We start from the raw sequence: 14,868 nt of genomic DNA on the forward strand, positions 1-14,868 counted from the left end.
TGAAAGTGAAAGTCACTCAGTTGTGTCCAACTCTTTTGTGACCCCATGGATTATACAGTCCATGGAATTCTCCAGGCCAGAATACTGGAGTGGGTAGCCTTTCCCTTCTCCAGGGGAACTTCCCAAACCATGGATCGAACCCAAGTCTCCCACATTGCAGGCGGATTCTTTACCAGCTATGCCAGAAGGGAAGCCCAAGAATACTGAAGTGGGTAGCCTATCCCTTCTCCAGCGGATCTTCCCGACCCAGGAATCAAAGAGGGGTCTCCTGCATTGCAGGCAGATTCTTTACCAAGTGAGCTATCAGGGATGGCTGTGTGTCAAAGAGACAAAGACAAATTTTTCTCCTGAATGGAGCAAGATATATCCCAGGCACAGAAAGAATGGGAATTTGTATATCTCCTCCCACCCATTGTCCTCAGTCCGCCTACCTACTCACTGAAAGGGAGACTCACTTTCTAATAGCCTGGCAACCGTTCAGCTGAGAGTTGATAGCCTGGTTCTGGTCTCTCTGAATGTGCTGTGCACTTGCTGCATGACCTTGCATGATGCAATTAACCTCCCTGAGTTTTGATTCCTGTGGCTGATGAAGGAGAACAGTCATTTCTTGCTTGTTGTGGGGGAAATGCCTGGCATAAAGTAGGTGCACACAAAGCCATCAGTTCCCTTGAAAGGGAAGCTGGGAAAGCTTGGCTTCAGAAGCAGGGCAGCTGTACTGTGAAAGGCTCTCCCTGCTTGGGGATTTGCCATGCCCTCAACATGCCCCAGTGTCATGTATCTGCTCCTCCTCTCCACACCTTCAGGGGCCTAGACTGGCCAAGGTCCCCCCTACTCTGTTGTCCTCGCCCTGCCCTTCTTGGCTAATTTGAACAGAGCATCCCACGAGGGCCCCTAGGCTCTTTAAGCTCAGAGCAGATGGCTGGAAAGTCAGTTCTCTGGGACATACAGTTCCTGACTCAGATCTGGGCAGGGGGCCAAGGCCTTCGAAGGACTAGGGAAAAACATAACCCTCATCCCCCACTCAAGAGCTTGTAGTTTTTACTGTCTGTCTCTTTTAGTGCCAAAGAGGTAAGAAAAAGGACCACAGTGGTTAAGATGTTAAGATTAGGTACTCCCCCCAATCCCTTGTTGGACTGGCACCAGAGAGGAGCCTTGATTCTAGCTTTTGGGAGAGGCACTCATCCATGTAAGGAAGGTTTCTCTGCTGCTTCAGGAGGGTGAAGATGCTGAAAAGGAACTCACAGGGAGCTCCCAGAAATGCCCCTAACCTGGGAAACAAGTGAGTGCAGGGCTCAGAGAATCTACCAACACTTGGCCCATCCATCTCTCAGCCAAGCATGTGTGGCTTTATCCCTGCACACGATTTGGGAAAGGAATAGAAAAGGAATATCCGGTCCCTGGGTGTAACTCAGATTCCTCTACACTATTTCCAGGTCCCTCTTGAGGCAGGTTCAGGAAGGAGATGGAGCAATACTGGCAAGAGGAGTGGTTGGGATGGGCATGCTTGGACCTCCCCTCTTCTCTGGTTCCTGGTCCCCATTATTGCTTTGAATGTATCAATCCCACTCACAGCCTCATTTGAGCTCTCCAACATGGTACCCATTGCTCTCCTTTAGGATTAGTGAATTGACAATTCATCCATCCACCCCTCCAACAAATATTTTGTTGTTGTTCAGTCACTCAGTTATGTCCAATTCTTTGTGACCCCATGGACTGCAGCACGCCAGGCTTCCCTGTCCTTCACCATCAACAAATATTTACTTATCAGCTACTATGTGTAGGTACTTGCTAAACTCTGTGAAACTATAACTGTGCAAAAGAAAGATCTGTCCTTCACAGAGCTCATGTGAACATGGGAAAGCCAGGGAGGTAATCAGGCAGTCACATTCCATAGACTAAACCCAATGATAAAGGCAGGGTGTGTCACATTGCCTCACAGAGAACCACTGCTGGGAAGGATCATGGAAGGGCCCTGGAAGGAGGGAGACCTGAGACTCATAGAGTAGATAGGGGGATAGTTAGACAAAGTGGAAAGTCCAGACAGAGGAATCAGCATGTGAGGGGGCCTAGAGGCAAGAGTTGAGAAAGTGGAGGTGGTTCAGTTTGAGAGGACTGTGGTGTGTGTGTGTGTGTGTGTGTGTGTGTGTGTGTGTGTGTGTAGGGGCCATGAAGGTGGAAGATGGGACATAAGGTGGGAGAAGCGGTCGGCACCAGACTGAGGGAGGCATTGTAAGCCATGGTGAGGAGGAAAGAGTTGATTTTGAGTGCAAGGAGGAAGCTTTGAAGGGTTTAGACTGGCCCAGGACATGATCAGATTGGTGTTTTTGCAAGATCACTCTGATTTCTGGGTGCAGAGAGGGTGGGGAACAGGCACAAATATAAAAGCTGGAAGAAAGTCATGAGGCAATTGCAGTGAGCCACACTAGAGATGATGGTGGCATAGACCAGAATGGTGGCAGTGGAAATAGAAAGAAATGTTTAGATTTGAGATATATTTTGGAGGTGGGGTCAACAGGACTCAGTTTCTGACTTGAGCAATTGAGGGGTTGGTAGAGCTGCTCTTGGGGATGGGAGTATTGAGGGAACAGGTGTAGGAGGAGTGGGTGAGAAATGAAGTCAGTGTCATGTTGAGTTCAATCTTCCAGGAAGACATGTCTTGTAGCCATCTGGACATCTAGGTCTGAAACTCAGGAGGGAGGATGAGGCTAGAGACAGAATTCTGACTTTTGGGGAGTGAATGAGGTAGCCTGAGGAGAATGGATGATGCCATGTTTTTTGCAGCAGTGCCATTCTTCCTGTCAAAGGATTCCCTCCACTTTGGTGCCTGCTTCAGCTCAAACCGTAGGAGGTAGTTTAGAAAGCACTTATCACACTTTGCAATTTAATGCAAAGACCCTGTGGATAATCCTAACTCTTGGCTCCCTCTTTCCTCTCAGTTCCTGTCATTTCCACAGCATCTTAGGCTGACTTGACCAGTTTCCAATAAGAATTTATCCAACCCTGGGGCCAGGCCAGCTACCATTCTTAGGAAATTTGGTTTCTGGCTCCCCCTGCTGGCAGAGCTGGAGATGACGCACCTCCTGGCGCAGAGCTGGAGGGCACCCTTCCTCCCGGTTCCAAACTGGGACAAGATCCCTCTCATCCTCAAACAGGGAATTAAGACCTTAACCTCAGTCCTCTTCTCCACCCGCCAAAAACAAACAAACAAACAAACCCTCCACTCATTTTAGAACCCTAGATAGAAATAGGGGCAAAAAGCCTAATTAGGTATCTGGGAATCACAAATTAAATTCTTCCTGTTTCCAAATCACTTTCTTCTTTTTTTCTGCCCCAAGCCCACTCTTGACCTCCTTGCCCAAGAAAACTTCACTTGTTTATTTATATCTATCTCTAAAAATACCCTCTCCTATTCTCAGTCCCCAAGTGCAGCATTTTGCTGGCACCCAGTTGGCTTTCCTCCTCCTCATACACAGGGAAGCCAAGGCTTGTGCTGGAAAGACCACTTGGCTGGGAATGAAGGAACTTAGGTTTGAATCCCATTTCTGCCAACGATTCAGGCTGTAACCTTGGACAATCACTTCCTTCTTTCCCAGTGGCAGTTCCCTCACCTGTGACATTACGCTAGACTCCAGAAACCGTTCCAACTCTGGCGTTCCTGGCTTTGCCCCAATCACCTTAGCTTTTTCACTTCTTCCCATGCATCAAGCTTTCTCCTGTCACAGCGTTTTTAGTCGTGCTCTTCCCTTTCCCCCTTTTGTTTGATTAACTCCTCTTTATCCTTAGCTCTCAGCTCAAATACTACTTTCTCAGAGAAACCTTTCCCAGGCCTTCCAGACTGGGTCAGGTACCTCATCAGATGCTCTCAGAAGTCCCTGGAATTTTCCTGCCTACAAACCTCATCATGGTTTGCAATTTTCCACAGGCTTGTGTAATCATTGTTCCAAGTCTACCTACCCCTACCCCCAGGCCCACATCAGACTTTAAATTCCTGATAAGAACCTGTCTGTTTTGCTCACCACTGTACCCCAGCAAACAGATCCTTGACTGGCAATCTTGTAAAGACTTAACACATATTTACTAAATAAATGAATAAGAAATGAATGATTCCTTCCTCTTCATGTATCAGCTGCTTGCATCATGTTTAACACCTAACTAGCATTATGTTTAAGAGTAAAAAGTCAAAAGCCAGGCTGCTTGGGTTTAGAACTCAACTTGACCACTCACAAGCTATACAAACTTGTATAACTCATTAAATCTTCCTTGTGCCTCAGTTTCCTTATCTATCAATATAAAGTGACTTTAACAATAGTATACACTACCTAGCAAGGTTGCTGTGAGGATTAATATAGGATTAAATGCACCTATATTAAACTTAGTATAGGTGTATTAAGCATGTAGAACAGGGCCTGACACTCAAGTGCTCCACTAGTAATAGCTATTGTTCTTGTTCTGCCTCATCCATTTCTGCATTTACCTATTCTGAACTCTCCCACATGGTCTCATTATCTTATTTCCGGTCTGTGAGCATGGGTGACTCAGTGTAATTTGCAGACTAAAAAGCAAAGGGTCTTTTTTTATTATGGAAAATTTCAAACACACAGAGAAGCAGAGAGAAGAGGATAATGAACCTCTGTAACAAGCTTCAACAATTATCAACATTTTGCCAATCTATGTTCATCTCTCTCTCATTTTTCTCTCTACCGAATATTTTAATGTAAATCCCAGATGTCATATCATTTTATCTGAGAATACTCCATTACGTATTTCTAGCAGATAAGGGCTTTAAAACATACAATACCATCATCACACTTTTCAAATGAACAATAATTAGGGAAGGTTTAGAAAACTCCATTCCCTTGAGAGAAGCTGAGAGAATTCAATCCCTTGCTTTAGGGGTAGATGTGAAATGAGGAACAGCCACGAGAGTTAATATGAGTGCTTTGTACAGGACCTGACACATAAATGGAATATAGTAGTCACTCTTATTTTGATCCTCTTTCATTCTCTTCATTTATCCACTCTAAATCCTCCCCAACCTCTCTCTTATTTTTGGCCTGTGATAGGAGGACTAGGAGTCCTGGGTGGCAAGCTTCCTGGGTTATCAGCACTCTGGAATGGGAACGGACCCCAGAAGGCACTGAAAACAGCCCCAAGGAAGTGGCTACTGTTGGACTGAGTGGAACGGAAGGAGAGCTGGAGGACTTAGTGGGTTTAAAGAGGAGTCTCGTGGTTGTGTGAAAATGGCACTGAGAAAAATCCAATAACCTAAAGGCAGGCAAGCAGGAGGGTTGGTCCTTTCATCTAAGGATCAGGGGAAGATATCACTGTCACTGGGAAACAGAGAGGGAGCAGCGCAGCTCCTGAGGGCATTCCTTTGAGTGTTTCTCTAAAGCCAACATAGGGGCAGCTGCCTAAGGCACCAATCAGGGTTCTGCTTTGCTTCATCTTGAGTTCCCACAACTAGAGATGGCTTTCCTCAGACTTGAGATAAAGATTTTTGTGCTCCCATCTCTCTTTTCGATGGAATTCTCTCCACCAGCCTTTCTTCTCACCACACATCCTCTGGGTACCCAGGGCACCTATACACTTTACCCGTCCCGCCCCGACTCCCAATCCCAATACAAACACGGCTCCAGGAAAAGAAGTGATTCAAACACTTCAGCAGCGTAAACAAACTCCTTCACAAACTGGCTTCCAACTACCCTTGCAACCTCATTTTCCACCACTCCCCTCTTCTTTCCAGCAATAGACAGTGTGACATAGTGAATGAGCACAGATTTGTGTCCATATTTACCTGGTAGGGAATTCTGGCTCTGCCATTTCCTAACTTTGGAACCTTGGGCCAAGTCATTTTTTCCTCTGAACCTCAATTTTCACATCTGGAAAATGGGGAAAACCCTCATAACAGAGGGCCTAAAGCACATATGATTTAAAGTCATATACACCAGGAGAGCAGACCATCTTCTCTCAGTTCCCTTTTGAACTCTGAATGACCTACGAAATTTATATAAAGTTTAAAATCCTCTGGACATGTGGTAGACATGTGACAGGGGCAATAGGTGAGTTTTCAAATGCTAACGGTTAATTAGTGCCTTGAGGAATTGTAATGTCATGTTCTTACCACTATATGAACAAGAACAATTTTTGTTGGCTCACAAACCTATTTAGTATCACACCACGTTACCTAAGCCCTAAGGTCTGCTTTTGAAAATATGCTGCATTTAAGTTGGAGCTTCCAAAGAAATGGTAGTGAACATACACCACTGATACCTGGGGTAACAAGCAAGTTTGGCCTTGGAGTACAAAATGAATCAGTGAAAGGCTAACAAAGTTTTGCTGAGAGAACACACTGGTCATAGCAAACACTCTTCCAACAACACAAGAGATGACTCTGCAAGTGGACATCACCAAATGGTCAACACTGAAATCAGATTGATTATACTTTTTGCAGCCACATATGGAGAAGCTGTATACAGTCAGCAACAAGACCTGGAGCTGACTGTGGCTCAGATCATGAGCTCCTTATGGCAAAATTCAAACTTGAAGAAAGTAGGGGAAACCACTAGGCCATTCAGGTATGACCTAAATCAAATCTCTTATGATTATACAGTGGAGGCAATGATTAGATTCAAGAGATGAGATCTGATAGACAAGAGTGCCTGAAGAACTATGGATGGAGGTTCATAACCTTGTACGGGAGGTGGTGACCAAAACATCTGAAACAAAAAGAAATGCAAGAAGGCAAAGTGGTTGCCTGAGGAGGCCTTAAAAATAGCTGAGAATGGAAGAGAAGCAAAAGGCAAAGAAGAAAGGTAAAGACATCCAACTGAATGCAGAGTTCCAGAGAATAGCGAGGAGAGACAAGAAAGCCTTCTTAAGTGAACAATGCCAAGAAACAGAGGAGAACAATAGAATGGGAAAACTAGATTCTCTTCAAGAAACTTGGAAATAGCAAAGAACATTTCATGAAAAGATGGGCACCATAAATAACAAATGGCAAAGATCTAACAGAAGCAGAAGAGATTAAGAGATGGCAAGAATACACAGAAGAGCCATATAGAAAAGGTCGTAATGACCTGGATAATCACAGTGGTGTGGTCACTCACCTAGAGGCAGACATACTGGAGTGCAAAGTCAAGTGGGCCTTAGGAAGCATCACTATGAACAAAGCTAGTGGAGGTGATGGAATGCCAGCTGAGCTATTTCAAATCCTAAAAGATGATGCTGTTAAAGTGCTGCACTCAATATGCCAGCAATTTTTTAAAAACTCAGCTGTGGCCACAGGACTGGAAAAGGTCAGTTTTCATTCCAATCCCAAAGAAAGACAATGTCAAAGAATGTTCAAACTATTGTACAATTGTGCTCATTTCACATGCTAGCAAGGTAATGCTCAAAATTCTTCAAGCTAGGCTTCAATAGTACGTGAACTATGAATTTCCAGATGTTCAAGCTGGATTTAGAAAAGGCAGAGGAACCAGAGATCAAATTCCCAACATCCGTTGGATCATAGAAAAAGCCAGAGAATTTCAGAAAAACATCTGCCTCATTGACTACACTAAAGCCTTTGACTGTGTGGATCACAACAAACTGGAAAGTTCTTTAAGAGATGGTAATACCAGACCACCTTACTTGTCTCCTCAGAAACTTGTATGCAGGTCAAGAAGCAACAGTTAGAAGTAGACATGGAACAATGGACTGGTTCAAAATTGGGAAAGGAGTATGTCAAGGCTGTATATTGTCACCCTGCTTATTTAACGTATATGTACAGTATATGTTACGTGTACAGTAGATATTCCAGATGTTTAAGCTGTATTTAGAAAAGGCAGAGGAATCAGAGATCAGATTGCCAACATCCGCTGGATCATTGAAAAAGCAAGACAGTTCCAGAAAAACATCTACTTTTGCTTTATTGACTACACCAAAGCCTTTGACTGTATGAATCACAACCAACTGTGGAACATTCTTAAAGAGATGGGAATACCAGACCATCTGACCTGCCTCCTGAGAAATCTGTATGCAGGTCAAGAAGCAACAGTTAGAACTGGACATGGAACAGAAGACTTGTTCCAAATTGGAAAAGGAGTATAAGGCTGTATATTGTCACCCTGCTTATTTAACTTATATGCAGAGTACATCATGCAAAATGCTGGGCTGGACGAAGCACAAGCTGTAATCAAGATTGCCAAAAGAAATATCAATAACCTCAGATATACAGATGACATGACCCTCATGGTAGAAAGCAAAGAAGAACCAAAGAGCCTCTTGATGAAAGTGAAAGAGGTGAGTGAAAAAGTTGGCTTAAAACTCAACATTCAAAAAACAAAGATCATGGCATCTGGTCCCATCACTTCATGGTTAATAGATGGGGAAAACGTGGAAACAGTGACAGGTTTTATTTTCTTGGGCTCCAAAATCACTGCAGATGGTGACTGCAGCCATGAAATTTAAATATGCTTGCTCCTTGGAAGCAAAGCTATGACCAATCTAGACAACATATTTAAAAGCAGAGACATTACTTTGCCAACAAAGGTCTGTCTAGTCAAGGCTATGCTTTTTCCAGTAGTCATGTATGGATGTGAGAGTTGGAACATAAAGAAAACTTAGTGGTAAAGAATTGATGCTTTCAAACTGTGAGGCTGGAGAAGGCTCTTGAGAGTCCCTTGGACAGCAAAGAGCTCAAACTAATCAATCCTAAAGGAAACCATCCCTGAATATTCTTCATTGGAAGGACTGATGCTGAAGCTACAATATTTTGGCCACCTGATGTGATAAGCCAACTCACTGGGAAAGACCCTGATGCTGGGAAAGATAGACAGCAGGAGGAAAAGGGTGCGACAGCGGATGAGATAGTTGGATGGCATCACTGGTTAAGTGAACATGAGTTTGAGTAAACTCCAGGGGACGGTGAAGGACAGGGAAGCCTGGGGTGCTGCAGGCCATGGGGTCACAAAGGGTTAGACACGACTTAGTGATTGAACAGCAACAATACACCACAGCACTACTTCTTTTCTTTTTAAATTTATTTATTTATTTGGCTGCATGAGGTCTTAATTGCACCATGTGGGATCTTATTCCCTGACCAGGGTTTGAAACTGAATCCCCTGCATTGGAAGCACAGAGTCTTAGCCACTGGACCACCAGAGAAGTCCCACTGCTTATTTCTTAAATGAGACTTTTGGCAAGATTTTTGAAGCCACCTCTTCACCGTAAATTTAAATTAGGAGTGAAGGAGTTACACGGTTCAAAATAGCCTGGAGTTAAAACTCCCCTCCAGGTCCTCCCCACCATTCTATGCAAAACAAAGAACTCTCTCACCCAAAGAAAAAAATGGACATTAAGGTTGATTACGCCCAGCTCCCAGCCAGTCCATCCCCTGGTGGATCTCCAAAATTCCTTGCCCCAGCCGTTCAAGAGATAACTACTCCGAACAACCTTGGAGAAGAACAGGTCCCCTTAAGACAGTAACTTTCCACATATACATGCACATATATACTTACTCTTTTCCTGGATAAGTGCAGCAGCTGGCTAATCTGACTCCTGCCCCTTCTCTCCTCATTAAAGGTGATTGTTCCTGTAAGAAGTGCCTGTCTCCTCCTTTTTCTAAACCTCGCCTTCTCTAACTCCCTATCTACAACGAGGTCTATGCCTCCTCCTGCTGCTGCTAAGTTGCTTCAGTCGTGTCCAACTCTGTGCGACCCCATAGACGGCAGCCCACCAAGCTCCCCCGTCCCTGGGATTCTCCAGGCAAGAATACTGGAGTGGGTTGCCATTTCCTTCTCCAAAGCATGGAAGTGAAAAGTGAAAGTAAAGTCGCTCAGTCGTGTCCGACTCTTCGCGACCCCATGGACTGCAGCCCACCAGGCTCCTCCGTCCATGGGATTTTCCAGACAAGAGTCCTGGAGTGGGGTGCAATTGCCTTCTCCGCTATGCCTCCTAGGGTGTTTGAATTTAAAGCACGCTCAGTGTCGGACATCGCCCAATTGGGAAAGGAGAATATTTGGGGACGCTGTGGAGGAGCTTTCTAGGGGCCATTAAAACGACTGAGATCCTTTGAGACAGTCTACCCCACTCACAAGGATATCACACCCACACCCACACCCGAATCTGCCGCAGCATGATTTGGACTGGACTGAAATGCAAGACAAAAAGACGCAATCCAGCCCGCGCCACTGCGCTGGCGACTGCCTCTACGCCCACCCAGCCAGCGTATGCGCAGGCGCGCGACCTTCATGGGCGGGGCCTAGGCGGTGGCGCCAGAGCGTGATACAGCGGATTGGCCGCCGGGACGTCGACGGTTGACCCGGCCCCGCCTCCATTCGCATGGCGCATGTGCAGGGCGGGAACGAGGGAAATTCAATCCGCGGCCGAGATACCGGAAACCCTCTGAGGCGTCATGGAGGTGTCCCGAGGCTTTTCGGAAGCTGGGCCATTAAGCCCGGAGCTGGCTGCCAGTTACCTGAGGTATGTTTGGGACGGTGGGTGGGTCTGGTTCGCCGGCCCTGGCCGGGAGTGGGGATGAAGGTCTCTTGGACTCCCTCAGGGGCCCAAAGTGCCGACAAGGGGGAGCGCCCTTGTCCTCCGAAGAGGGTGTGGGAATATCTGCAGATTTCTAAATCCTGGGGAGCCTCCGATGCCGGGTCAAATAACTCTCCCGTATGAACTCGATTGAAGAGCCAGAACTTCAATCGATCCAGGCTTTCTTGGGTCTTCAGCTTTCAAAATTACTATTTTGAAATCCATTTTCTTTCAATACATAAAAAGTGGTGATATATTATGGTATTGTTCTTACTAAATTTAAATATTTTCCTTTTATAATTTAATGTATCGTTTTCAGTCAGGGTTGAGCACTCTCCTTTCTGTTTGGAAATAGTTAAAATTTTTTTTGAAATATAGTAACATATTAAAGATATAAAATTCACATTATATGTAGTAAAAATATTTTCCCTTTTTATTTTTCCAACGATTTTTGTGCATGTTGTGTGTTAATATACAAACAAATTTTAACATCCCCCCCACAAAAAAAGCTTTTCTTGGGTCTTTCCAGTCTACCAAGCTCCAGGCCTAGGGGATACAGAGGAGTAAAACACTGTCCCTGCCCCCAGATTGCTTATACTCTAGTGGTGGAAAGAGATAGGTAAATGTGTAGGGAATGGCCAACTACAAGGGTCAGTGGGCTGAGGGAAGGGCTCACAAGAGGAGACTTTGGTGTTGAGAAAGGAATGTTCTTTCACCAGATGGCTAAGGATGGGGGAATGAACATTTAAATGTTTTTAAAAATTGTTATAAAATAAAACATAAAATTTACCATCTTAGCCATTCTTTTTTATTAATTTATTTTTTATTAAAGTATAGTTGATTTTCAATGTGTTAATTTCTGATATACAGGAAAGTGATTGATTTATACATATATATTTTTAGGATTTAAAAACTTTTTTTAATTCAAGTATTGTTGATTTACAACATCATGTTGATTTACAACATCATGTTATTATAGTTTCAGGTATACTTTTTCATATTCTTTTCCATTATGGTTTATCACAGGATATTGAATATGGTTCCCTGTGCTATATACCTTGTTTATCCATTCTATATATAATAGCTTGCATCTGCTAATTCCAAACTCCAAAACCCGTGGTGTAGGAGCACAGAAGGGGTAGGGCTCAGGGCACAGGCAGCCACTAAGGTGGCTTCTTTCCATGGAGAGAGGGGTGCAAGAAGGTTACTGCGAGGCCAGGTAGAGACTTCAAGGTCGATGAAGGACTGTGTGTTCTGGGTGAGTGGCCGTGTGTCACTGCTCATCCACTGTGCAGCAGCAGTAGGCAACTTCAGGAGAGCCCTGTCCTTCAGTGTGCCTCAGGCATCCTTTACTGAGAAAGCTTAGCATTGTGCTGGCTGTAGAGGAGAGATGCTTAAAGGAATTCTGTCATCATAGAGCAGGTATTGAGGGGTAAATTTTGAACTGAGATGTAATAAATGATGACTGACAGAGTTATCTGACCTCTATTTTATCTATGATCCACCCTCTCTGCCATGTCACTCACTGTCTGTCACTCTCTTTGTGACCCACTTGCTTGTCCTCTATGTTGTCCACTCTCTCTTGCTGTCACCCATCTGTTCTCTTTCTCTATGTCACCCACTTTCTTCTGCTATTTAATTTCTATTTAATTTCTACTGTTGCTTCTGTTTTATTCTACTCCCATTGCTTTGGTCAAGGTCACCAGTGACTTTCATATAGCTAAATCTAATGGTCAGTTCATAATCCTCCTCTTCCTTTGCCTACCAGTAGTACTTGACAGAGTAGAGCAGTTCTCCACAAAATGCTAGATCCATTTGGCCACTGGGGCCCCTCAATCTCCTGACTTGAGGTCACAAAGAATGTCTGACTCTTTGCGACCTCATGGATTGGGGTCCACCAGGCTCCTCTGTCCATGAGATTTTCCAGGCAAGAATACTGGAGTGGGTTCCCATTCCCTTCTCCAGGGGATCTTCCCAACCCAGGGATTGAACCCAGGTCCCCTGCATTGCAGGTAGACTCTTTACTGTCTGAGCCACTAGGGAAAACTATATATGTATATATATATATATATATATATATATGTGTATATATATATATATATATACATACACACACGCACACATATATATATAATATATAGTGCATGTTTGAAAGTTGCTAAGAGCGTAAATCTTAAAAATTTTTTAAAGTTCTCATCACAAAAAAATCTATAATTATGTATGGTGACAGATGGTAACGACCTATCGTGGTGATCATTTCACAGTACATATAAATATCAAGTCATTAGGTTGTACACCTGAAACTAATACAATGCTGTTTGTTGATTATATCTCAATAAAAAATTTAAAAAAACTATTCTAGAGCCAAAACAAAAAGATTTAAGGTTCAGTATTTTTGTCAAGAATTCTTCATAGGTAAGGTCATGTACTTCATATTGCAACATATCAGGAAGTATACACTGTCTGATTTTTCTACTTTTAGTAATTTTATGGTTGATCAGTGAGTTCAGGTAGTCGTAGGCAGATCACTCCTTTGCAAAGTTGCATTTCCCCCCTTGTGATGAATAAATAATATGTCAGGGATACTTCAGCATCCTATGAATACCCACTTCCCCATCAGCCTTTCATCCATTGACAATCATTGTTATCAATAATATAATTATTATCAATGCCTAAATCAATTATTTCATTAGGTATTACAAGAGGTGGTTTTCTAATTTCACCATTCTTTCTGTATTAATCAGCTGGAATTCTTTCTGTTAATGTTGAAATACCATTTTTTAAAATTATACTCCTTTCTTTGGTGATCCTATTCAGGTTCTTGGTTTTAAATTTCATCTTTTAAAAAAACTTATTTTTGGGTGCAGTGGGTCTTCATTGCCACATACAGGCCTCCTCTAGTTGTGGCAGATGGGAGCTACTCTTCATTGCCTTGTGTGGACTTCTCATTGTGGTGGCTTCTCTTGTTCTCTTCTCTTGGGGGAGCATGGACGCTACAGCATGGGCATTTCAGTAGTTGTGGCATGTGGGCTCAGTAGTTGTGGCTCATGTGCTTAGTTTCTCTGTGGCATGTGGGATCTTCCCAGACTGGGGATTGAACCTGTGTCCCCTGCATTGAAAGGCGGACTCCCAACCACTGGACCACCAGGGAAGTCCCTAAATCCTGTCTTTATGTTATGAATTTTCACATTTTTGTCTTTAGTCCTGACCTATTCTGAATGCTAGACTCCTGTATCCAGCTACTTACTCTGTATCTCTACTTGATAAGAGACATATCAAACTTGTCAAAAGTAGAGGACAGATCTTGAAAAATAACAAAATTGGAGGACTCTCTGTACCTGATTTCAAAACTAACTACAAAGCTGTGGTAGTCAGGTTACATATATAAGTATAAACATAGAGATCAATGGAATAGAACTGAAGAGTTTAGACTCTTCTTTCATGTAACAACATAAAGCACCCATTTTTTGTTGTCATTTAGTCACTAAGTTGTGTCTGACTCTTGTGACCCCACGGACTTGAAAGGTTGTTGTTGAATTACGACGCCAGGATTCTTGGCCCCCGGAGGAGAAGAATTTAATCCAGGGCCAGAGACGAGGCTTGATCGCTCAGAGCTTTTGTGTAACAAAGTTTTATTAAAGTATAAAGGAGATAGAGAAAGCTTCTGACATAGGCATCAGACGGGGGCAGAAAGAGTACCCCCCTGCTAGTCTTTAGCTGGATGTTATATAGTCACCAGCAGTCTGTTAAAGAAAGGAATGTATCAAAACTTAGAATGGCACCAGGCCCCTCACCCATAAGATGTATTTTGGGATAATTTTGGCTCCAAATGGTTTATCATGGGCCATAAAGGATTAACTTGAATCTTGAAGAAGGGCAGAACACCATACAAATAGTGTCATTTACATAGATTAGAGAAGTTGCTCAGTCCTGTGCGACTCTTTGAGACTCCATAGACTGTAGCCTATCAGGCTCCTCCGTCCATGGGATTTTCCAGGCAAGAGTGCTGGAGTGGCTTGCCATTTCCTTCTCCAGGGGATCTTCCTGACCCAGGAATCGAACCCGGGTCTCCCGCATTGCAGGCAGACGCTTTACCGTCTGAGCCACCAGGGAAGCCCCCAGAGGAACAATATTGGAGTATGACATACTGGTTTATCAAGTAGGTTCTGAGCCCAAAAAGGCGGAACCGAATTGAAGACAGAGTTTGGGGTAAATGCATAGTACATTAGCATAGCTTAGGACCACTAGACCATTCAGGTATGACCTAAATCAAATCCCTTATGATTATACAGTGGAAGTGAGAAATAGATTTAAGGGCCTAGATCTGATAGATAGAGTGCCTGATGAACTATG

At 43.7% G+C, this 14,868-nt stretch overlaps 1 protein-coding gene across 1 annotated transcript in view; it reads left to right on the plus strand.

The window, feature by feature from the left end:
• Positions 1-10,393: 10,393 nt before the first annotated feature.
• The window catches only part of ERCC6L (ERCC excision repair 6 like, spindle assembly checkpoint helicase), a 30,788-nt gene continuing 26,313 nt past the window's right edge, over positions 10,394-14,868 (plus strand). The window contains exon 1 of the mRNA XM_052663582.1: positions 10,394-10,461. Coding sequence (XP_052519542.1) covers positions 10,394-10,461 — 68 coding nt within the window. The remainder of the gene's footprint in view (positions 10,462-14,868) is intronic.

The sequence above is a fragment of the Budorcas taxicolor genome, chromosome X (genome assembly GCF_023091745.1).
Source record: "Budorcas taxicolor isolate Tak-1 chromosome X, Takin1.1, whole genome shotgun sequence".
Classification (NCBI taxonomy): Eukaryota; Metazoa; Chordata; class Mammalia; order Artiodactyla; family Bovidae; genus Budorcas; species Budorcas taxicolor.